The following is a 26,935-nucleotide window of genomic DNA, read 5'->3' as shown; positions in this document are numbered from 1 at the left end:
AAAGTATAAAGCTAATTAACCCATCGGAATACCAGGAATGAAATAGTATACAGGATGGAAGACTTTCCCTCTGACTCTTCCCGGTCATGTATGAGAAAAATGATAGATGACACGATTCCCGGATATATGCCGAAAGGGAATTCACAAAGACGACGATAGTAGCTTGAGCCTTCAGCGAAGACAGCCTCCAACAGTGCCACCAAGCACGTACAAATCTGTGAAAAAAGACTCGTGCCGTGACTTGTCATATGGGAGAACATTTCTCCCATATGACAACCGGGTGATAAAGTGAGCTTGTTTAGTGCAGAGATAAAGTACCTAACGCTACTTCTCCAGGGTAATGTCAACATTTAGCATTCATACCTGACTAAATCCCACGAAATCAAATTCGCACACCATCACAGACCCGTAGCGTGCCTTATATGCACTGATAGCCGAATGTATGTAGTTCGCATTGTCAACCTACAATCTGTCATACTTTTTTACACCCAAGAGAGCATCCCACGTCTCCAATAATAAAACAATAAAATATAAATTACTCGCCAACGTTGCATCTGATAATGGATCCCCATTACACAACGGCAATCAATTGCCGTAATGATCCCTCTGGACCCGGTCGCGAACTGTCGGTGAGTGTTCTGTAGCACGTGTAAAGTGTTTCACTTCCCGTGCAGCCATTAGCTCGCTGCGAGTGCGAGACCTTAATTACCCGTATTGATTATTCATAGTGCTTTGCTTAATTACAAGGACTGTTATCGCTTGGTGTTGGTGATGGTGATGTTGATGGTGATGGTGCAGGTCATTCAATTGAAATGGATTAATAAAAAATAGCCTGGTTCCAAGCTAGCTTTCCTTGAAAATGGACCCACCGACCACCCACAGATTCCCGATGTAAATTCAACAATTAATGGCCCAGTCCTGCACCCAAAACGCGAACCGCATGAATTACATGCGAATAAGCATGATTCTAATGAGAATTTTGCATTGTAACTGGTATAATGCATATAAAGCGATATTGGTCCGGGACAAAAATGCATTAAGGCGATTACACCACAGAAACTTACACAAACCCACAGTTGGGAATGTATTAGTGAATTTAACGATATCGGAGTATTAGTATTAAAATGACTCCGCACTAATACACATGTAAAGGACATCTCCACTCGGATACATGTGTGCTCTGAAAATACTAATACACGCTCAAGGACCAGTTTCCATTTCGCCTTTCTACTGATCACATGCTGCATATTGGAGAGAACAGTTTATAGCATCATCAAATTGGTGGGGTGTGGGTGATGATTTTGTTTTGATAATATGTTGAGCTTTCGGCGTTCTATAAACCCTAAATTTACCAGCGATATGCGAGTTCTAGCCACTAGATAGGTTCATAAATAATGATTAACGATTGGGTAATGATTGATAATAATTGATTGGATAATGAACATTGGGTTAACAAGTTAATTCAACATTTGTCGGATAGAAGCCGTCCGCCAATCATTTCTGGCATTCCTCATACCAACAGTACTTTCAAGTGATATCATATCAGTATTTCGCAGTAAAGGTATCTAAATTTAAAGTATCATTAACTATAAGGGCAGTGATGACATGGTTTTGCACTTTTGAGCAGCAGTGGCACTGGCAGTTAATTTCAGTTTATATTATTTTCCTAACATGCAAATCCAGCGCATATCATCGCCCTGGGCAAAGATCATCGCAAATCAATCTGAGCACAAATCATTTTCTTCCACTCTTCTCTGAAGCACAGAATGAGAGAGCGATGATTTTACTGCAAAAATCATTCGCTATGGGAAAATAACAACGCGTATATCACACACTCTCGTGAACGTAAACTGTTCACGCGTTTGGTGTGGTTGGAATTGAGCTGTTCGCAGACAAAAAAGCGTATCTGTGTATGAAGATAGAAGTTCTTACAAACACCACAGAGGTATTCATGTATAGAATACACCACCTTTTTGGCAGACTCAGCAAGCAAAACCAACTAATACTTTTACATGCGGGCAGATAATATGGTAGCGTGTATTCTCAATCAATTTATTTCATCATAAATCAAGCGGTGTTGGTATAATGCCGTAGCTATGCTTGGTCTACAATGCGAAGAAAGCATGATTCTAATTCGGAATATGCATGAAAGGATGTAATGCCTTTTTTGCATTGGGAAATTGTTTTGGGTGTGCCAGACTCGGGATCTATCTAGCCGGTAAAGCTTGAAGCGAAAGTGTTTCACAATAGATAAGCGAAGCACACTCAAACTGTCTTGTTCAGTGAAAGGAACACCTCGTTGACCTGCCTCTCCCCGGCTATCACGGCTGCCTCTGAGAGGATAATTCATCATCATGATGTTGCTACTAATTACATGGAATTTTCTGCAAACATACACAGAAAATGAACAGTTTCCCATTCGCTGCACGTCAGCATCCATAAATTTTACTTTCCGGCATCTCCCCGTTTTTTTTCTCTCTCTCTCTACAGAACACATTCCCATTCACAGCTAGATTCCAACATACCTAACGGGCCACACTTTCAAGTGGAACTGTAGAGAGCAGCTCGGGTCGGTGCGGTTTGGTTGAATTGCCATTTCCGGTGCTGCAAGTGCCAGACTAGAACCACGTTTTGTTGTACTAGGACTGTTCTCGCACATACACACACCCACATGTAATAGAGGGGTAGTTACGCGTACAGCTAGCGAACGACTTGCGTTTGTAACATGTGCGGCTACAGAGAAAAAAGATCGGTTCACGGAAGGCTAATTTTCGCTCGTCTTGTGGATCCGGAAAGTGTGCACCGTTTGTTCGAAATTATAGAAGCGATTACGTAGCTCGAAAGTGCTTGACTCCCTCGTTTGTTTTATTGAAGCCTGCCAAAGGGCAGCACGGAGTACCTAGACAACTAGATTCAGGCAGTCCTTTAGCGTCACCCACCCACCGAGCATGAAGGATGAAAATATAGAAAGTTGTCAAAAGAGCTGCTCGTACAGAAGTTGTGGTTTCTATGGATGAGTTCTTTTTAAGGAAACTAAAATACAATGATATATGGAAGCTAGCTAAGTTAGTGTCAGGTACTGATGAGACGACATCGCTATTCAAAATTCTTAGCTGTAAAGCCGACAATATTTCCTATCGAATAATGTTCTCAGCTGAGATGGTTTGAAGTAAGTTTGTATGCTGCATTCATTTTCATACTAAATGCACCAAAAATTATAATTTTTTACTGACGATTCAAATATAATTATTGGCTAATTTAAAAACGAGCAAATCATTTTTGACATTAGATGTTATGAAATATCAACTTTGCACATTACTAGAGTGGCTCAGATGACAATTCTGCATTTTCTCCAAATCAGGAAGGCATTTTCAAGTAGTGGGTGAACCAGCGAACAACATAACGCTTACATGCAGTGCGAATCCTTAAAGGTCCGATCGAATTTGGAAATTAGGCCTACTTGTCGTGTTACTTTCGCAAATACGGCTGAGCGATGCTGATTGAAGGTTGGCGCCGCATCCAAGAAGACGCCGAGGTTGCTAAAGCAAACAACTGTAGTGAGCCTTTGCCAATCGATTAGGTAGTCTTAACGTATCGGACCGGCCAAGCGGTTATAACTTGACACTTCGCAATGCCAATGATTGGTCAGGTTCTACGACACTACTGAATGAATCTATCTAGATGCCTTCGAAGGTGGACGCAGTCGTGAATGGAGAGGCACAACTGAAAATCATCGGCGAAAAAACCGGTTTGCATCCAACACCAAGCAGCCACGCTGCATCGTTGAAGAACATTACAAACAGTAAGCGTCCCATATTGCTGCCTTGAGGGACTCCAGATTAGTTTGTAAACTGAGAGGAGCTGCAAGAAACAAGCTGCGTACGGAGGACTCCGTCACTTAAGTAAGAACTTTGCAATTCAACCAAATTCCGTGATGCGCCTAGCTTTTTTAAGAGTATTTGGTCGAATACAGTTTTTAAGTCCGTGTAGGTACACTGTACGGATCGACAAATGTTTCTTTCATATATCGAAAATATGAACGACTATTGCCACATCACCGGAAATGTTTCTTACTCAAACGATTTGTTAAGGTGATCCGGATAAGTACCATTTTTCAAACTATCTGCGGTGGTAACATTCATATTGGAAGCGATCAAAAATATACTCGAATCAAGTTCAAGTTTTCGGGAATTTCAGCACCAGTGGCATCTCACCATTTCATATGATCCTAGAACACAACTTGATAGCAAATCAGCCAACGAAATCTTCGAAAAATATTAACCGAAACTTGGCAACAGAAACATGTATCTAGTAGGATCTCTATTAGGGAGAGTGTCTTACTATTTCATTAATTACTCGGTCTACAATCAATGGAATGTTAATAAATTGGCATCAATATCTTTGCTCTCGAATCGTGTACCCCAATTGTCGTCATATCATTCGACTCAATGCGTTAAACAAAGGTGGCAGACACTGCTCTAACCAACGGCTTCAAATGAACATAATAATAGAAACTTGGTGAAAACAGGCTCTTTACCCTACATACCAGCTGTTGTGCGGACATATTTCAAATTACACGGTGCTACAAAATAAAAATAATTGAATGTACTTTTAAAGTGATATGGCAAAGGTCAAATACAACACAAAACCACGTTTGATCAATTTAATATACCCTGAAAACTCTTAATTTATAGCAAAAACGATTTTTCGGAACTTATGGCGCCAAAAATCTTTAACTTTTTTTATTAGAAAGCGTCTCTGTTTTAACTAAAATTTAAAGAGAACATTTAATTCCGCATCCAACGATCTATTTTTGATCAAAATCGGTTGAAAATGGCTGAGTTAAGTTTTTTCCAAATAAGAAATTTGCTCGCATGAACAAAAGAGGACGGTCTCATATAAAATTTTCAATAAAAAAAAGATTAATTTTTGCTCGATTACGTATACATTCAAAAGTATGTGTGAACTTTGAACATGAAATTGGACAAAATAACGGAAGACATGATTATAGCATCTTATAGTGCGAGACAATACCAACCCTCGCGCAACTTGACGTTTAGCCTAAGTTGCATGAAACCACCGTGTTTCGAATGATGTCGCCACCATAGAACGCCGTCCACAAGTTGCGATACTGTAAATTTCTATGCGAGAAAATAATTCCGTGACGTCTTTTACGAACTTGTTTTCTATATTTACATTCGGAAGCGGTTATCAAGATGATCATTTCAAAACAGCGTAAAAATTTAATATAAATACAAACAAGATAATTCATCCTTTTGGAGTTTCATATTGCACAGTTCCCACCAAATCGAACGGCACAGTATGAAAGTGTGATGAATTAAAAGTGTGATCAAAAGTGCAACTCCTTCGACCTGACAAATTATTGACACAGAAAAGTGTCAAAAACAAACTTCTTCTTACTTTTAGTAGCTGGAAGGTTAGCATGGCTGCCAGTATCCCGGTTTTCACAACAAATTTGATGGAAAAAGTTAATTTTTTGTCGTTTTCATATCATTTCATTTGGCAACCGTGAAAAAAGTGTGATAGCGAAGTGCATCAAAAATCCAACTTTCAAAGCAATAAGCAATAAAAGGATTACAAATTGTGCCGAATGTAAAATGCATGATTTAATTTGAGTGCGCTTCTAGTGTGAACTTTTTCTTCTCCCGTCGCCCTTGAAATATCTTTCGCATATGACAATTCTCGAAAGTTTGTTGTTAATCTTAAATACATTTGGTTATGTGATTATCATTTTTCACTTCGCATTTAACAAAGGCGAGATTGACTTCGATTGTTTATTTCTGACAGCATGCGACATTTACGATGCAAAGGTTTCCACAAAATTCAGAAGGGATGACAGCTCATTTTCTATCGGAGAGGGAGAAAAACAGTCCAGTATCATTGTGTTTGTTGTTTACATTGCAATGAAAATATTACTACCTAATATCTCAAAACTAAATGAAGATACTCACTAACTAGCATAAGCGCCGCTTGTTCGTATGCTGATGATTCCAAAATATCATGAATCATTTAAAAATAATGCATCGGAATAAAGATGCATTATTTTTATAACAAAACAACACCAAACCCAAAAAGTCTTCAAAAATGAATTATCGGAAGTAAAAAAATCTGAACAAGAAAATTTTCACTGTGAACAAGTTTACGCATTTTTTAGAAATCGCTCTTGAATAAAGATTGATTCGCCATTTTAGACCCACAGACCCAAAAAAAGTGGTTTCAACGATTTGTATAGGAGCTGTCAAGTTGTTCCCCCTCTGGACAATACCTAACTAACCCCTTAAGAGTTCATGAAAGCAGGTTTCTAATTTGGAAAAAATAATAACTCAGCCATTTTTCAACTGATTTTGATCAAAAATAGATCAATGGACCTGGAATTAAATGCTCTCTTTAAATTATTATTAAAACAAAGACGTTTCCTAATAAAAATGATGAGAAATTTGTAAATTTTTAATCAAAAAATAGTAAAATAATGGTAACTTTCATATTGTTGTCCCAAACTGCATAGTACTTTTAACAAAAGAACAAAACATAGCATACCGTTGGAAAGGTCATTTCTTCTTCTTTCCAAAACACTCAAAAAAAATTAAAATAGGTTGAAAAATGATCACGCAATAAAATTTAGTACCGAAAGCTTCAAAAAATCGTTTTTTTGCTATATATCAAGATTTTGAGGGTATACAACATTTTTCCTACACTGTTTTGTGTTGCATTTGATGAGATCTACAATCTATACTAGGTCTCTTGAAAAGTACAAAACCACTGCAGCATCGTGTTATTTATGTGTTCGAAACATTCCATAACACAATCTGTTATGGGATAAACAGAGAGTCGTGCACCGAAGAATCAGAACACGTGGCCCAGATGTGAAGACATGTCTTCATTTTGAAGACATTTGAAACGCTGTGAAGACATTTCTCACATTTTAAAAACAAGTTTTTCGGAAATCTGCCCAATTCCTGGTAGAATTCTAGCTCAAAATGAACAAACTGATTCCGAATGCTGCTCGTTGAAGACAAATGAAGACATTTTTGACGTAGGACTACGTCTTTGTTTTCGATATAGGGGTGCACGTTGCAAATCCTATAAAAATGGTATGTAACGAAAAGTGGTCCAATTTTAAACGCATATAATTCAGCCATCTCACGATAAATTTTCAAATTTTTTGCGCATGTCGCTCCGAAATACTTCTAAGAATAGATTCCAATAGATAAACCCAAAGATTTTTAATATCATGGCATTAAAAATTTAAATAATGAACAACCTAGTCAAAATATCGCGCATTTACACATAGAAGATAGCGTTTCCCTAGTCCAGCACGACAGATTTGTGTACCTAGCGCGCTACGCTTCTATGAATGACGTCATCATCGACTATTTAAATGGACGGATTTCGCCGAAACATCTCAGTTCCCTGTTGAGCGGCAGGCGAAGCAGATCACTGCGCTGTGTGCTTTTGCAGCCAGTGTAGCTGAGTTAGAAGTCCGTTAGAAGAGTGTTACACTGAGCTTGTCCGTATGCTATCTTTTGTGTTGTGCTCGTTTCCAGCACATTTTTATGTATAATTATTCGTACACAAAATAGTTTGTACATGCCCTATCAAAAAAATGCGGACGAACATGGTCAGGCGATTTAAAAAGTTTGACTCAACTCGCCCGTGCTAATTGCCCCTCGGAACAAATGCAATTTGCGAATGCGATTTAAAGGCAATTTCAATACTTAGTCAAATTTTCTGGCGGATGAAATGGACTTGGTTGTTTTTCGCGTTATTCAAACATGGTGGTTCATGTTTGGTTTAAGCTTAAAATTGTTTTTGAACAATTGGTGTGTTTTCACTTGTACTTTGTTTGTCTAGTGCACTTCATTTAGCCAACGAATGTGGGAAATTGTAGAATCGCGTGTATGTATAGTAGAACAAAATCTCTGACCTAAAGTACTAAAGAACGTCAGATTGTGATAAGTTTTGAAGTGCAATACCAATTTCACCATTGATTCTTCCTATAATTTGATGGTGATTACCTAGTATACTGGTAAGTATATGTGAGTAGATAATGAATCCGAAAATAAGCATTATTTTTAATTTTCATATTAGGCAATTAAGGGCGATTAAATGGCGCATTCCGTGGGCGATTTGGGGGCGATTAAAGGGCGGCTTGGGCGGCAAAAAAAGACGGCGGCAAATAGCCCAAATGTTGCATTTGAAATAGCCCCCTAATTGCCAGCAATTTGCTGGCAAATTGAAGGGCAATTAGCGCATCCGAGTTGGCAAATAGCCCCCCGTTAGCCAGCGACTTGCCCTTTTTGACTGGGTGCGAGCTCCATTTGCAAACACGGTTAACATAGTGTCGTGGTATTAGTTGTCTCTTTCGCTCTACCCATCATCATCAGCGTTGATTCATTTTGCTTCGTGCGCTTGGGTTTAATGTTTGAGGCGAATGTGTAGGTAGATAGATCTAATTTGTTACTAAATTGCACAATGAAAGTTTATTATTTACGTTCGATCAATTCATTGATTCATTTCACCATCACGTGATTCATTTCCACTCAGCCTATAGTATTTTGATTCTACTAATAGGTACATACTACAAAGCCTATTTATGAATGAATACACTGCCACTTGAAAAACCGTTGCAAAAACGCATCTTGTGCATATTTAAAATTGTTTTCGATTCTTATATATTTATAGTTTCGATATATGATTAATACCACTGCATTCGCTATATTTGTATGCGTACTTTAGGAAAGTTGGTCCGGGTTTTTTTACCACCCACAATCGAAAAGGTTTTACAAGCCAATCTTATTCTATAAAGATTTAGTTCCAGATATTAGTTCGGTCACAGTTTTCTGTACTTTCTTCAGATCTTCTAAAATAAGTTTAATCGGATTCGATCACCTACTACAAATGAAATGACCTGATAACCAAGAAGGTTTGGTTTAACATGTAATATTCGATGTTGATTGGTTGTGATTGAACCATACGTAAGACATATGTTTGATTTATTATTACTATAAATGTACTAAGAAAATAAATATTTTACTTTAAGTAGTATAGTCCTACGTCTACAGTTCGTGCAACCCCATAGGGCTGCCCCTTGTAGTTTTTATTACATTGAAGACACTTGCAAAATATACCTGGTATCCCTGTTGTGTGTGTTCCACTTAAATCAGTTTATCGATGTGAACCCATTCAAACTAAAGTACGATGCACACGATACATAAGGGTTCCGTCACCGGTGCGGAACGTAAACGGAACGTTAGGATTAGTTACATGCAGTAGCAATTCACACACATACACACACCATCAACGGCACGGAACGTTTTGACGTACGACACGTGTGACCGGGCACAACAGAAACGCATTTAACTTATTCGGACGGAACGGTGAAACGTCCTTAATGCACGTTTTTGAATGAATTCAATTTCGGAGAGAGAAGAAAGAACACAAACCACTCATTTCTCTCCCGCGCCATAATCTACCACAACACAGTGGCACGACTTAGAACAAAAGGTGGACTAAAGTCCAAACTTTTCCGTATCGGTTCATATAGGACGTTTTTATGTAATTTTGGTACGCTGAATTCGTTTTCGATATTAAAACATTTCAAAAATGAACATTTACTATTCATTAGGGTGTCTCAAAAATATTTTTTATTCTAAATCGTTCTTAAAATTTGTGTATATTAATTTTCGTGTGCTAAATCGTTTTTGATATTAACATTTGCAAAAAAAAAATCATTATACATTAGGGTGGCTCAAAAATAATTATTTTGTTGTGAAGGTTCAAATTTTTTTAAAGACATTTTTGTGCGCTGAATTACTATGTTGGTTATAGAAAATAGAAATTAACTTTACTACTTATTAGAGTGGCTCAAAAGTAAATATTTTGTCTTTTATAAAGATTTCTTTCAATTGTAATTTTGAAATTTATTTTCCGTATTGAAACGAATTGATTGACATCTCATAATGGGGCTTTAGAAATGACTATATTATTTTTAAGGATTAAATAAGATGTGATTGTCTAATTTTGGAACGTTTAATTCATTAGTGGGTTACTTGGTTTTACATTTTTTTTCATTTTTGAAACAAACATTTTGAGCGTCTTAGTGAAATATTGGTTTACATTCACTAATCAACAAGATGGTTAACGATTTTGTTTTCGCAGGTGTGTTTTAAGTTGCTTAGATTGCTTATTTCATACCTTAAATTAAAATAAATCCAAAATATTTTTTTCGCGTATATGGTTCATTTAAAAATGGTCTTATTTTATTTGGATAATATCGCATACCCTTAAGCTATATCAGTGCTATACAAATTCAGAAAAAATAGTCTCACCAAATGACTAGAACTCAACTGTGTTCACTCAATTTGACAGTTATTGCGTAAGTTAGCAAAAATAGTTCATGAAACATGTTATGACACATTTCAGATGGTTGAAAATATTTACTGAATTTTCAATATTCTTAATTCCTTTACCACTTGAAAAACCATACTCCCCACTTGGCTACTTACTCTTGATCACTAGTAAAACCCTTCTAGATCATGCTCTAAATGCTATTTGAAAGTTGTGCATAAATTAGTGTCATTATTCTAGTCATAAAGTGAATATTCAAATTAAATATCAGTAATAACCATGCGTCTCCATTCACAGTTTTTTCAAATTTTGACTGCTTATCGCAAGTTTTCGCAAAACTAGCATAGGCTCATTTTAAAGAGAAAATGAAAAGCTTTCGAATGAGCATAGTGTGATCGCGGGCATTCACGGGCGTCGTTGTTGTTATCGCTTTAGAAGTTCGAATTCAATAAAAAATAATGACAAACAGTTATCTAAACACTAACTAAACCAATTAGTGACTTATTTTTGGCGATTTTACGATGTAATTTTATTACACGGATAATTTTGGTGAAGTAATGCAATTCATAAAATCAACCGTTTCTTTGAAAAACGAGAATAACAGTATATAGTTCCTATGGTCAAATAATGCAAAAAACACATGAGTTATGCCCTTGAAAAAGCTGTCAAAAATTCAAATCACCTAAAATTTTGCGAAAATGTCTCTGATGGCTCAGCTGATACGAGAAAAATACTAGTGAGAATATCGCATAACCTTCATATATGGACTTAAGTCCGGGCTCGTCCCACTGTGCACTCCCACGAGATCCTATCAAAAGGTGTCACGAACACTAATGCTGTTTCTTGGTTTAAAACATCCCATTTGTTGTTTTCCTAAAACAAGACGTGACGATAGGGGGCCGTTCTAGTTTCAATTTTACGTCAGAATCACGGCTTACATATACTAGGCTAGCTCGTTAAAATGTAAACATTTGACGAGCGCGCGTCATAGAAATCGTCGGAAAAAATAATAATATGAAATTCCTATATTGTTTGCTGCTAACGAATGTTCGACACCTGATAAATCACAAGGAAGCTAAGCCGATGTCCAATACCTTTGCTGTGAACAGAAAATTACGGTGGGATATGTTTTCTATGGCATGCAGCTAAATTCCCGATTTACGCTAATAATCACATAGATCCACTGTGTCTGTGTGTCTATTATGGCGTAATTTACGCCAAGAATACATTGCACACTATTTTTTCCACCATAAGAGCTCAAATATTGTCAATTAACAACTTTCGAGAAATTCGTTTGTTTATTTCAACGATTTCTCTGACGTCACCGAAAACTGTCAATTCGCAGAGTAGCAAGCCTCGTTTCTGTGAGCCGTGCGTCAGAATGGTCCAGCTCCTGATAGGTTGATTCTGACTTTTCGCACCGTACGCAATGTTTCTGCAGGGATAGCGAAATGATGTTTGGCAGGGTTGCTATATTTATAAGAAAAGAATGTCATTACTTTTGACAAATAAAATTATTATCGTCTAAAAAGTAAAAATTACTAAATTGAACTGAAATTGTGCGGCGAAGTGAAACAAGTATTTATCATATATTTACCGTATACGTGGTTGATTAACTTTAACAAAAATAAGACAGAAACCACACCATAATCTTAAATTACTCAGAAAATAGCTTCATCAAACCTTACTAAACACCCATGACATGGAAAAACGGTGCCCTTGTTCAATATAGTGGATTCAAGATGCAAAATATTGCCGGCATAAAATAAATTAACAAGACTCCATTTTCATAAAATAAATTAACAAGACTCCATAAAAATAGCAACAGTGTTCGGAAGATTTCGGCAAGGTGAAAATGTGCGAAATGAAGAATGCCGAAGGAAAAATAAGAAGCCGATTGTCACGTCTTGTCTTAGGTAGTTTCCGTCTTTATTTATTATTGCCCACCAAGTTTTGAGGTAGTGTTTGTGTCATGTGACGTGTCGTACATGAACAGTAGAAAACCCCAATCAAAAAGGGCATGTTGCTGGCTAACAGGGGGCTATTTGCAACTCGGATGCGCTAATTGCCCTTTAATGTGTCAGCAAATTGCTGGCAATTAGGGGGCTATTTCAAATGCAACATTTGGGCGATTTGCCGCCGTCATTTTTTTGCCGCCCAACTCGCCCTTAAATCGCCCCCAAATCGCCCACGGAACGCGCCATTTAATCGCCCTTAATTGCCTAATATGAAAATTAAAAATAATGCTTATTTTCGGATTCATTATCTACTCACATAGTATACTAGGTAATCACCACCAAATTATAGGAAGAATCAATGGTGAAATTGGTATTGCATTTCAAAACTTATCACAATTTGACGTTAATTAAGACTTTAGGTCAGATATCTTGTTCTACTATACATACACACGATTCCACAATTTCCCACATTCGTTGGCTAAATGAAGTGCACTAGACAAACGAAGTACAAGTGAAAACACACAAATTGTTCAAAAACAATTTTAAGCTTAATAGGCCAAACATGAACCGCCATGTTTGAAAAACGCGAAAAACAATCAAGTCTATTTCAGCCGCCAGAAAATTTGTCTAAGTATTGAAATTGCCTTTAAATCGCATTCGTAAATTGCATTTGTTCCGAGGGGCAATTAGCACAGGAGAGTTTAGTCAAACGTCAAACTTTTTAAATCGCCTGACCATGTTCGTCCGCATTTTTTTTGACAGGGAGGCTATGTGTTTTCTCTGCCCAGTCAAAAAGGGCAAGTTGCTTGCTAGCGGGGGGCTATTTGCCAACTCGGATGCGCTAATTGCCCTACAATTTGCTGGCAATTAGGGGGTTATTTTTAATGCAACATTTGTGCGATTTGCCGCCGTCATTTTTTGCCGCTGTACTCGCCCTTAAATCGCCCCCAAATCGCCCAGGGAACGCGCCGTTTAATCGCCCTTAATTGCCTGATATTAAAATTAAAAATAATACTTATTTTCGGATTCATTATCTACTCATATAAATTTATCAGTACACTAGGTAATCACCACCAAACTATAGGAAGAATCGATGGTGAAATTCGTATTGCACATCAAAACTTGCCACAATCTGACTTTCATTTAGACTTTAGGTCAGATATCTTGTTCCACTATACTTACACACGATTCCACAATTTCCCCCATTCGTTGGCTAAATTATGTGCACTAGACAAACAAAATACAAGCGAGAACACGCCAATTGTTTAAAAAACAATTGTAAAAATTAAGCGAAACATGATCCGCCATGTTTGAAAAACGCAAAAAACAACCAAGTCCATTTCAGCCGCCAGAAAATTTGTCTATGTGTTGAAATTGCCTTTAAATCGCATTCGCAAATTGCATTTGTTCCTAGGGGCAAATAGCACAGGCGAGTTGAGTCAAACGTCGAACTGTTTAAATCGTCTGACCATGTTCGTCCGCATTTTTTTTGACCGGGTGCATATGAATTGAGTTTCTTCTACTATGCACATAGTTGTAGAGTGCGCTGGGTTTGCACTTTCGGGCGTTTTTTTGTTACTGAGCTGAAGTGTGATGATCCATGGTTGTTGCTCTTATCGTTACAGTTGAAACCTGGAAAATTCAACCAGCGAAAAGTAGTGTATTCAGCTTTTTGTCGTCGGCTGCGTTCCCAAATGCGCACCCTACTTTTCAGTTGCGTCAATTTTGACAAGCCGGTCCTTCAGGCTCAATTTTCACAGCGAAAACATATATTCAAAACCATGTATACGCAAATGGTCTTGAAAAATCGGTCCACTATCAATGGAAAATATGATGATCATTCGGTCTTATAATATAATTGGTCGATCGCTATATTGAGCTATAGCCCAATAACTATATGTTTTGCCACAATTTTTTATCGAAATTCGCGCAGATCTTTAACAAACATTGCTAAAATACTGTATTGTTAGAAGGTTTTTCGTGTAATTTTAAACCGAATTTCATCGATTTATTACTAGTAGTATTGTATGTGATGAGGTAAGAGCTCGAGTTCCTTAATTCTCTTGGCACATAGCTTTCAACAGCTGAGAATATGCTTATAAATTTATTGATCAGTTTACAAACAGATACGCGAATTGGTAGCAATGAAAAAGGCGATTGAAAACAAACATATTTCAAATTTGACGTTTAACGTTTGAACTGAGAACATATAGGTGAGCAGGGTAGGTGAGAGTTGTGAAACTTTTGAAACATCGCACTGGTTTTGTGCTCTCTCCCATAAACCCTTTTCGGTGAGACGTTAGCTTATAGTTCATGCGGGTGAACCCTTTTGTTTACAGCAAATGATTATGTGACGTTTATTTTGATCCCTCCCAGTAAATGAAAAGGCGGCTTGGCGGGTTCAACTATACGCAGGCTATCGGTAGGCGATTGGAACTTTGTTCTAGGCTACCCGCCGTTTACTGTAAAAGTAGTGTGGGCTTTCTCGGTGTTGGGATGTTTTGGACCCTTTTAAAGTATACTCTTTTTCATTAAGAAAAGAGCTCATAAACAATTTTTTCCGTTTTGTTGTTTGGTGTATATGAACCGTTAATTTTTAAGGGGAATTGAAAGGGAACACAAACAAAACAAGTTATTTTGCTTATGTGCCTTTTCGACAATCTATTATTTCGCTAACAGCCAGGCTTCAGAATCAGCTTATTTAAGGCGTGTATAAAGATTTGTTAGTGTCCATTTGAAGTAAGTATTAACCGGAATTGTTTACGTTTTGTTTATGTGCCCATTTGAAATGTTCTCGTCGAATAAATGTTTGAACTAGACTCAGTTTCAGCGTTAAGCAAAAACGGCATAAAAGCAGAACAATATCTCAATTCGATTTTCACTGGTTCGCCGCCAGTTTATGTTAATAAATACTCCACAGAAAGCTGTGTTGTGTTGTGTGTATTCGATAGCGACATTTATTTTTTTTTCTAAATTGCGATACTATTAGGAATGAAACGGTTGAAGAGCAATTTTGTAGATATGCTTTTAACCACAGGAACTAGGTTAGTTTCTCTCTCCCCAATAAACTAGCAACTAGCTCGACGACAGACATTGCAAATAAATTACTCTGCCGATCGTTTTGAAACGTTCACCAGCACGTTCCACGTACGTACCGAAACGCAGAGAAAAAAAAGTGTATTTATTCTACCGGAATAAACCCCTTAAGCTTTGGCTCGTGTATTAAGCAGACCCGATCTCGAGAACAGGCACTGCCTGTCACTATCCCTGCTAGGAGCTCGCTGCCTTTGCTCGCATGGTCCGGATCAGCGAGTGCAACGTGAAAACGCACTCTTTCGCCTCTGCTCTGGTTCTGGAAGCTTCGCCAGTCCGCTGGTTTTGCTACTCACCTAGATTTTCGACCTCGCAGGGCAGCACCAGGGTGTCACCGACGACCGCCCGGTACGTGTGCCCCCGTGAGATAAACCGTGGCACCAGTCCGTTGTTTGACGACGAAAGACTTTTACTGCTGCCGCTACCTGCAAATGAATGAGAGAAAAAAAAGTAAACATTACATTTGCTATATTTAGTCTAGCAGATTCTAGCAGCATGTATGCATGTGTGTGTGTGTGCGTTTGTGTAAGTGGGGGAAAAAGAGGTTCTAAATCCAAAGCTGGCAGATTAAAATGTTTTCCGAACGTCATGTCCCATTCTGCATTCACCGAACTCTTTCGCTCTCTCTCTCTCATAGGAATGATTGCGGGGGGATTGGTTGTAGGGAAATGGATTTCCGTGGTGAAAGTTTTTGAAATGTCACCATTCACCGTCCGCAATGGCTCGGACAGGATTGGTTGGGTGGTGGCAAGCTCTGAGGAAAAACTACTTATGGAAGACAAACATACGTGTTTCAATGAACTTTTCAGGTGTTATAGCGATTGCTTTTGCCACTGAATGAGTGCGTTTGTTGGAGCTACTCCGGTCACTTCCACCCGGTTGGGTGAGTGTGGAGGATATTATTGCTGGAGAACTGTTATTATTGCACTTCGCACGTACACGTGCGGAAGTCGTTTTTGTTTTACAATGGACGTAAATGATCAAATATAAGCTTTGACACTATCTGGGCCTAGGTGTGTAAAGTCTTCTGCTTAAGAAAACCACATAGCTAATAAGAATCTTTTAATTTCACGGATTGCAAGATGCATATAAAAAGGGTCTAATTCGCATAAATTTACATTAAATTACATGATAAAATGTGATATTTTTTTATCTCGTATATAAAAATATGTAAAATTCTATTAATAGAAAGAAAAATACGTCGCTATGTTGATTACGTCAAAAGTAATTTTCAGTTTGCATGCGTAAGGTTTGCACGCCTATAAAGTACGATTCACACGATACATCAGGCTTCCGTCACCGGTACGGAACGTCAAGATTAGTCAGTCCTGCAGACTCCAAAAGCGAAGCACTTTGATATCCATTTGGCCACTATTGAAAAAATCCGCTGCCAAACAGTGGGAGATAGGATAGGATTTACACACACACCCACACACACGCACATAAATACACACAATTAAAGCCAGTGTAGTCTGTAACCCGTCAGGGTAACAATTTTGCACTGGGTGGAAATATACCCTTTTTTGTGTATACACTCCGTACAGTGTATTTGTTTACTTAAAGTTATGCTCACCGCTGTTTGATACCGTTCACGTTAAAGTTGTAAGTTTTTACTCAGTTTCGCGTTTGTGAACGGTTATGTGCATACAGATAGGTGTAGAAAATTTTGTTTAACATGTGTGTATAAGTAACATAGGGTTAGATAGGCTCCAATTCTCCGATTGCTACAAAAAACAGGTGTATGGATTATGCTGCCGACTGACAGCTTCCAACGGTAGTGCGGTTTCGTGTTTTGTTTTGGTCGTGCAGAAGGCGGCCATCGTAAAAAGTTTAGTTTGTGACGAACCACGGTAATAGACAGACGTTTGTTTACTTTTTCGGGACAGTTTTCCGCCGCAATTGTAGTGAATTAAAGTGCGCGCGTGTGACGGTGATTAAATCCGTCGAAGAGTGCCGGCCCGTGGTTCGGGCACACGTACAAGTGTGGTGCAGGATCGCCGTAGTGGAACGCTAATCGTGAAGGAGCCACTCGCGTTCCCGGCTAATTGTTAAAGATCCGAAGCATCGTCCGTTCTCACTGTGGAGTATCAGTCAAACGAGCCAAGCTCTCCTCCACAGTTAATTGCCAAGGAGAACGAAGCAGGGCGGACAAAGGTTCCCCCTGGGAAGTTTACTGCGGTGACTTCCGGGATCGTTTACGGCGAGTGGACGATCCGGCGATTCGTCGCCAACGTCGCTAGAGAGGTTCCAACAAAGGAGCAAAGCTCACCTCCCTAGCTAAAAATCAAGGACCGCTGCCGGAGCAGCCAACGAAAATCAGGAGAACTCGGCCGTTGCTGTCCCGGCCGGTCGGAAGAAATCGCCCGCAACAGTGAAACAGCAGCAGTGAAGTGGAGAGTTGGAGGACAATAAAAGCCGGCAAATCTATTAGTTTATCTGTGTTTACCTTTTGTTATTTGTTGTTACGAAAATCCGAAATTCCGGTGGAAGCATCTAGGCTGCCCTGAAAAGAAGGGTCCGCCGGGCAAACAAGAAACCGAGTAGTGGGCAAACCCCTACTTACAAGTCTTCCCTGTCAAAAAAAAAAAAATGCGGACGAACATGGTCAGGCGATTTAAAAAGTTTGACGTTTGACTCAACTCGCCTGTGCTAATTGCCCCTAGGAACAAATGCAATTTGCGAATGCGATTTAAAGGCAATTTCAATACTTGGACAAATTTTTTGGCGGCTGAAATGGACTTGGTTGTTTTTCGCGTTTTTCAAACATGGCGGTTCATGTTTAGCTTAAGCTTAAAATTGTTTTTTTGAATAATTGGTGTGTTCTCACTTGTACTTAGTTTGTCTAGTGCATTTAATTTAGCCAACGAATATGGGAAATTGTGGAATCGTGTGTATGTATAGTAGAAAAAGATCTCTGACCTAAAATCTTAATGAACGTCAGATTGTGATAAGTTTTGGTGTGCAATACCAATTTCACCATCGATTCTTCTTATAATTTGGTGGTGATTACCTAGTATACTGGTAAGTATATGTGAGTAGATAATGAATCCGAAAATAAGTAATATTTTTAATTTTCATATTAGGCTATTAAGGGCGATTAAATAGCGCGTTCCGTGGGCGATTTGGGCGCGATTTAAGGACGGATTAGTCGGCAAAAAATGACGGCGGCAAATCGCCCAAATGTTGCAGTTGAAATAGCCCCCTAATTGCCAGCAATTTGCTGGCAAATTGAAGGGCAATTCGCGCATGCGAGTTGGCAAATAGCCCCCCGTTAGCCAGCAACTTGCCCTTTTTGACTGGGTTATATCGACGAAGTAGCGTAGTTCTGTTTGCATTAACTGCATTTAATGGGGCTTGTGAGCGAAATTAGTGAAGAATAAAGTACGAAGTGATTTATGTTGCTTTGTCGATCTACCTGCCAAATAATAGTTTTAATTAGTGAGTATCAAACGTAATTGTCGCCATAAGCTTGGTGAACATACATGTTAGTGCATGAATAATGTGCGACCGTATCTGTGCCTGTGAAATGACATCCAAAAAAGGATATCCAGCTTTTTACGTGCCATAATGGCGGTCTAAATTGTTCAGTTTGAAATACGTTTAATGGTCGTTTTTTGACAATAATCGTTTACGTCAACCGCCCAGTGAGATTAAGTCATCCTACGTTAGTCTGATGTGTTGGATGTTTATTCAATGAACGCCCAACATTTTCAACTGGGCGTTGCTCTCAAGCTGGCGTAAACGATTTTGATCATAAATATGATGCGGAATTGAATGTTCTACCTAAATTTCTAAATAAACGAAGACACTTCCTAATAAAAATGTAGAGCAATTTTCATATTTTTAATGAAAAAATCGCAAAATAATGGTCTTATTACCGAAAGGGTATTACAGTCGAGTTTTGGCTGTATTACCCAGAAATCTACTTTTATATTATTGAGAATTACAAACACTTGTACTAAAATATCATCAGCGTTGCCATTATTTATTTTGGGAAATCCGCAAATGTGATATCCCCGGCTGACGTCAAAATCCGCAAAAATCCGCAAGTAATAAAATCCCCATTTTTTATTTTTTTTCCACCATTAAGGGCTTTTCGAGCTTTTTTACAATTTATTATCATTATGTATGAATCACTTTTATTTTTCAATTTTCAAATGTTTGACTGGAAACTCCACACTCGCCGCCGAATTTGGGAGAAAATCCTCTTTCTCAGTGAACTAAAGAAGATGCGGAAATTTGACCGGACGCATATTTAGTTCTGCGCACCTTGTTCCAGAAATTTTCAAAAAGGAACATTTTAAAAAAACAAGAATTGGAAATATAAAAATTGCAAATTAAAAGATCGAAAAATCCTAATTAAAATCCAATAAATTCCAAAAATAAAAAAAATAAAACAATTAAAATTCAAAAATAAAAGCATCGAAAATTAAAAAAAAAACTTGAACTAAAAAAAATACCAAAATGCACAAAAATTTAAGGATGTGTCAATCAAATTCAAAAGGCGGGCATAGCGTAGATGACAAATCGTTTACCTCGTTCGCAGCTCACTTGGGTTCAATTATCAATCTCGCACATAGAGTTAGAGAGATTTCTAAAGAGATTTTTCTATCCTGAAAATGGAGGCAAATTACCCAAAGGCTAAAACGTCTATAATCGAAGTAAAAACAATCTAACTCAGGAACTTATAACCGTCGTTACAAGTCACGATGATTTTTATGTGCATTATTGTATTTTTTAAAACTGTTGTGTTTCTTAATGTTACTGTTAGTAGGGTTAGTATTAGTTAGTAAATAAATAAATAAATATGAATTTTAAATAGTAGGGACAAATACACATCACAGCAATTGTAAATAACAACATCGGGCTGTAATGGGTTGAACAGTGAGCTAACAGTTGCTCACTGAGAGTTAATACACCGCTGAATGAGGTGGTGATAGGTTACACCTGGGATGGAAATGGTAATGGTGGGTGGCAGTAGTAAGGAAAGGGGACCATGCAAAATCCGCCATTGGTCATTAGTACCGCGACATTCGTGTGCGTCGGAAGTGAGTGAAAAGAATTATAAGTAGTGAGGTAATATTTAGCGGACATCTTGGAGATCCCAACCGTGCTGTTCATTCAGGACCTTTTTTATACCCGAATAAAACACTCACTCGAACACGTTTCGGCCTAAGCAGAGGAATCTGCTGACGTTTAACTGCCAAGGAATTAGCGTACAGGTGCCGCAGAGCCCTGTGAACCCTCGGGTATTGTGCCCTAAACGTAAAGGAGGGCCCTTCTCGGTGAATCCAATACGGTATCGTCCGTGGCCCATTGATCGAGCCAAAGAAGGAAGACGCCGTAAAGTTCCATTCCCGCCACGCCACCCATCCGCCGTTACAATCGACTGGAGCCTTTGCGACCCCCGCAAATCGGGACGCCATAGCTGTACCACCAGCACCAACAGCAAACCCAACGAACTGCGAGCATCGCCCGAATCACCAGCGAGCGCTCGCCATCAGCGAACACCACGAGCAGCCCAGCATCGGTACGTACCGCAGCAGAAAGCGAACTTGAAACCTACAATAGCCCAATAAACCACACCACACACCAACACTTTGTTTGCTCATTTTTATTTAAATAAATTTCACTTTTCCACATCCTAGAAATACAATAGTTTTGTGCACAACCTTGTTTCGCGAAGCCCCTTCGATTACCCAGTAGCAAGCCGACCTGGAGATCACAGTATCCACGGTCTCTTGATCTGTGAGCTTGTTCGGGAGTATCTGTCTCAGAAGAGATATTAAACTCACGAATTTTAAAATCAAAATGCTTCAAAACTTCAAGCTTAATTATTTAAAATTTTAGAAATTAAATGCTTTAAAAATCTAAAAACTATGAAATTAAAAAATAAGTTATTTGAAATTTCAAAAAGAAAATCATTTCAAAATTCAAAAGTTTAAAAGTTTAAAGGTATAAAAAATTTATTTAAAAAAAATATTAAAATCTGAGGATTCAAAAATTTTCAAGGTTAAAAGTTTGGAACCCAAAAATTTAAAAAATTGAAGATATAAAAACCTAATAAATAATTAAGATATTAAAAGTTTTTGGATGTTTAATTGTAGATTTAATTTGATATTAAAAAAAAATTTATTTAAAAAAATTAAATGCATGAAAAATTAAAAATATGATGGTTAAAAAATTTGAAAATTCAAAAATAAATATATTTCATAATTCAAGAAGTTAAACATTTAAAAATGCATAGATCCTAAAATTTGAAGATTTGTTAATTTAACATTTTATTATATAAAAATTATAATAATTATATCAGAATTTGGGAATTATAAAGTTTAAAAACATAAAATTTAAAGGATTATACATTAAAAACTTTAAAATTCAATGATTTTGGAGTTCCTTCTCAAAATTTAAAAATCGGAAATATAAAAATTTAAGAATCCAACACTTTTGAAATTTAATAAATTGAAAATCAAAAAGGAAAATATTCAGAAATTCAAAACAAAAAAATTAAACATTCATAAATTTTGACTTTGAAATCTTTAAAGTTTTAAAACTTTAGCGTTTTTAAATTTGAATGCTTAAAAATTTAATAAAGCGAAAAAAGCGGGAACGAAGAAACAATCTCAGTTTATAGTATTTTTGTCGAACTTCAACACTTATATTTTTATTGAGTTCTCAATGGTTGCTGAAACTCTGAAACCATTTCGCTGAAATTCAGCAACCGAAATTTACTTTGCCGTTTCGAAATCAATTGTTTACTTTATAAAAATAATATAATGTAGGTATTGTGATTAAACATACAATTTAAAATTCAAAAATTAAGGCCAACCATTTGATTCATTCATGAAAAATCCGCAAAAAATCCGCAAATTCAGAAAATCCGCAGAAAAATCCGCCACTCTATTTTAAATTGCGGAAATTCCGCAGGATTGCGGAAAAATCCGCTACTATGGCAACGCTGAATATCATTCACTTGAATATGGGAAGGGCATGCAACCCCATGCCCCTGCCTGGAGCTACTAGTAAATGCCATAGATTTGACATGAATGGGTGTGAATTTAATTTGTAAAAAAATAAAGCACAAGTAAACTAATTAAAAAAGTTAAACAAGTTGGAAAAGTAAGCAATTGTAAATGTTGGAATAATTGATGACGTTTACGACCTTGAAGCAGTTTAAACTGTTGTTAACGAAAGAACTTCTGCATAAACTAACTGAACTGTCAGTTTTGCCGTATTGGCTCTCAAACGTGAAACTTTTTCGCTCGATGCGCCAACTAGATTTCATTTTTGGTACCAATCAAATGATGATGAAAATATTTTCTTGCATTGATGATATAGGATGGTTGTTCTATTTTAATTGTTTTAAAATAAATATCACATAGTTTCACCAATAGTTTGATTACAGATGACAAGAAAACTCTGGTTCTTTCGTTTGACATCAAAACATTCAGTTGAACTCAATATTTTATTGCGAATTATTGAGATCCGGAATTATTTTTGTATTGCTGAGGTTAGATTGGTTGTTTTAGATATGGAAAATGTTTATCTAGAAATTGGATTTATCGGTGGATAACCTCTACTGCCAACACCTGCACTCTCTAATCCAGTGATTTTTGCCCACCATCGTGTTTCTATCGAAATTTCAATATCTGAATTTCATTTTAGTATAAATTGAAACTGGATGAACGAATTTTTAGTGATGTAACAAGAAATTTACCATCTGGATATTTTTCAGAGGTGGGAAACATATTTTCTTCATCAATATTACTTTTCGTTAGAAGAAATAACATTTAATTATAATATTGATTGAATTTTTAAAATTCAGAATTTACTTTCCAATGTGTTTTGACAGATGAAAATAAAAACATCATCATTGCACTCCCGTGCCATCTGGCGGTCGACATCTAGCGTTAGATCACGAATTGGGAATGAAAAAATTGTCATGAAACATTGAGCGATTACAGTTCTCGTTCCGTGCAAACAAGATTGCCAAAGACCGTGAAAATTATACAGCTTGAACCTTCGTCGCGTGATAAACAGCGTCATTTTCTACCGACCGCCCGTGTGAGGTTCCTAACAAAAATGTCGTCCAGAGCGTGACGTGTCCACCAAGAGCCCATCGACCGATAGTAATAAAGCTTACATTTCACGATTAAATTAGCATTTAGATGGTGAGCCGATAGGTTCCCGTAGGTCGTAAAAGCAGCACACCACAAGCAGAATCACATGCACCTGGGCCCATGAAGCCAGCTATCCCAAATAGCAGAGCCCCAGCAGGGTGGCAACGGCACCCGGAACATCGATCCGGGCATTAATTTATTCGACCAATCAACGATAAATCTCTAATTCACTTTACACTCTCACGCCTTCCGGTTGCCAGCGGTCACTCCGGTGCCGGTTCGATCGGAACGTGATTCCCGGTATGGGTTTGGGAAACGATGTTCATACTCTGTGGAATGGGCTAGAGCAGAGTTGAGTGGAAATCTTTTACGATTTCCGGATGCCTGCGGGAAGCAGAGTTGTGATATTTATCGTACGGTTAAATTAATAAAATCGCCATTAAATTAAATCAATCTTCGTTCCGCCATCTCGATGGTCGTTGTGACTTCTTGACTTGTACCGTAGTGATTCTGCAGCGGTATAAAAAGTGAAGAAGAAGTCGGTAAATGTTATCTTCTGCTTAATGGGTTTTAATAACAAATATTTTGCCAAAAACATTTTCCGCACAGATAAGAAAAAAAAGCACTGTCTCGCAGCTATGAGGATTACCAAACCCCTTTAGACGAAAATATTCACAAGCGAATCAAATCAGCAATCAAACCCGAGTAAGCAAGTTCCCACCCACGGCTGTGGCTACGAAACTCAACTGGAACTACATCAGCCCAGGTCAACAGTGAATTTCAATTTCAATCCAGTTTATCGTTTGATGTTTTCTCCTTTCCCAAGTAAGCTCCGAACTAAGCTAGGCAGTATCGAAGAAAACATCATTCAACTAAATATTCTCCGGTTCCCGGACCAGTAAAATCCTCTTGTTTATTTATCTTTCTTTCCATTAATTCACTGATCTCAGCATTTTTCACCCCCGGCACAGGGCGGCAGTAGCGAAATATCGATTCAAGTCTCGGAGATGTGAACCATGCGGTCGGAGAACCGTACCTTTCTGATGCTAATACCGGGTTCCGTATAGTAGGTAGGTCCTCTGCTGAACTCAACATCCCCATCCATGTCCAGGTTCGCTGCATGGACAGCAAAGCAAAGCATCAGATCGAACTAGAAAACGATAAATTTTCAGCTTTGATATGGACACATCACCATCTATCTTGCGCTGCTTCCCCCCAACCGCTAGTTCGGTAGTGTGGTTCGAGAGCAGCTTGCGAAGTTCAGTAGAAAAAAAAACCGTTCCTTCTGGGTCGGGGGAGCATGTACGTGAAAAAAGCTCCGACTAATACTCGGGATTTGCAGCAATAGCATCATCAGTCTAGCGTGTCGTCTCTTCCTGCCGCGCACCGACGGCGGGACTTCTGCTACTTTGGCCACTGTGAACCTGCTGCTGCTGCTGTGTCTCATGTCCGTGGTTGGTGCCGTGGTCCCGCCCTGCTCCGGTGTGGCTACGTGGTCGAGATTTGATTACACTTCGGTGGGCATTGGGTTGTGTTCGTTCTGTGTTTTTGTGTGATCTCGCCGGAATCAACGGTATTGCTTGGATGGATTGAATTCTTCTTCCGAATTGGAGTGGAGAAAAGCGAAAAAAAAGAAATCACAACGCTGACGCTGAATTATTGGATACCATTCTGCGGTTTTTTCCCGAACCGAAATGGATTCGTCCATCATTTGGGTCGATGTCGTCAAATCTCAAATTAGTGTGCAGCCGTAGCGTTGGAGATGATGGGCTTAGGGGTTTATCTCAATCGAAAAAAATATCAGGAGTGATTAAAAATGGAAACAAGGATTATGTGAGTCTAGCGATCATAGTTGGAACCTGTGTACATTTTTCGCGACATGTCAAGCCACCCGTACATTCACGCTCTGCTGAAAATGTCTCATGTCTCAAACAGGTTAGCTTCCAAGCCTCGATGGTTGGTCTCGTGACATGTCATGGAATTTAAATGCGTCATCGGTCTTGAGACTGGTCATGAGGATAATTTACCTGTCGCGCGTAAGGCGATACCAGTCACACAGTTTACGAACCTGTACAAAGATGAACATTTTGTTATGGTTTGCTTGTTTGACCTGTATCTTATTCTTGATCGTTTAAGTACCGTGCAGTGGCAGATAAACGGAATGGTAGACGCTATATAAATTGAATTATTTTGAACTTTTTCAACTTTTTGATAGTAAATGTAGCGAGTTACGAGGAGTTAAAAATCAATAGTTTTAGATATTTTAAACGCACACTGGGAAGTAAATGCGTCAAAATTGACAAATTTTCATCTTTTCACAGATAAATATTGTTCGTTATTGCAAGCTACGAGGAGTTGAAAATCAATAGTTTTAGACATTTTAAACGCACACTGGGAAGTAAATGCGTCAAAATTGACAAATTTTCATCTTTTCACAGATAAATATTGTTCGTTATTGCAAGCTACGAGGAGTTGAAAATCAATAGTTTTAGACATTTTAAACGCACACTGGGAAGTAAATGCGTCAAAATCGAAAAAATTTCAACTTTTCACAGATAAACATTGTTTGTTATTGCGAGTTAAGAGGTGTTGAAAATCAATAGTTTTAGACATTTTAAACGCACACTGGGAAGTAAATGCGTCAAAATTTGAAAATTTTCATCTCTTCACAGATAAATATTGTTTGTTATTGCGAGTTAAGAGGTGTTGAAAATCAATCGTTTTAGACATTTTAAACGCACACTGGGAAGTAAATGCGTCAAAATCGAAAATTTTTCATCTTTTCACAGATAAATATTGTTCGTTATTGCAAACTACGAGGAGTTGAAAATCAATAGTTTTAGACATTTTAAACGCACACTGGGAAGTAAATGCGTCAAAATTTGAAAATTTTCATCTCTTCACAGATAAATATTGTTTGTTATTGCGAGTTAAGAGGTGTTGAAAATCAATAGTTTTAGACATTTTAAACGCACACTTGAAAATAAATGCGTCATAATGGAAAAAAATCTACTTTCACACAAATTTTTTTTTGTTATTGCTAGTTACGTGAAGTTGAAAAACGATAGTTTTGGACTTTTTAGACACACATTAGTAAGTAAATGCGTCAAAATGGAAAATTTTTCAACTTTTCGCTATTTTTTTTTTGTATTTTGAGTTACAGTAAGATTCCGTTTTGGCACGTTCCGTTGTTGGCATGCTCCCATTTTGGCACACTCCGATTTTGGCAACAAATGGGTTCCGTTTTTGTCAACATTCTTGTTGTACATAATAAATCTTTTAAAAATGTGCAATAGATATTTTTTGTATCAATTGACATTGCATTTGACTTTATTTCCAAACATGGGAGTCATATTAATCCTCAAAAGCCCAAATCATTTTTTTTAATTTTGTTAA

The 26,935-nt window shown here is 37.8% G+C and overlaps 1 protein-coding gene across 1 annotated transcript in view; it reads right to left on the bottom strand.

Annotated features, from left to right (window-relative positions):
- Positions 1–26,935, bottom strand: part of LOC131677095 (limbic system-associated membrane protein-like) — an 825,653-nt gene that overhangs the window by 234,744 nt on the left and 563,974 nt on the right. Inside the window, exon 4 of the mRNA XM_058956682.1 lies at positions 15,716–15,844. Within this exon, the coding sequence (XP_058812665.1) occupies positions 15,716–15,844 (129 nt within the window). The remainder of the gene's footprint in view (positions 1–15,715; positions 15,845–26,935) is intronic.

This window comes from Topomyia yanbarensis, chromosome 1 (assembly GCF_030247195.1).
Source record: "Topomyia yanbarensis strain Yona2022 chromosome 1, ASM3024719v1, whole genome shotgun sequence".
Lineage (NCBI taxonomy): Eukaryota > Metazoa > Arthropoda > Insecta > Diptera > Culicidae > Topomyia > Topomyia yanbarensis.
Note: the sequence above shows the minus strand (reverse complement) of the source record. Positions and strands in the feature narration are given on the sequence as shown.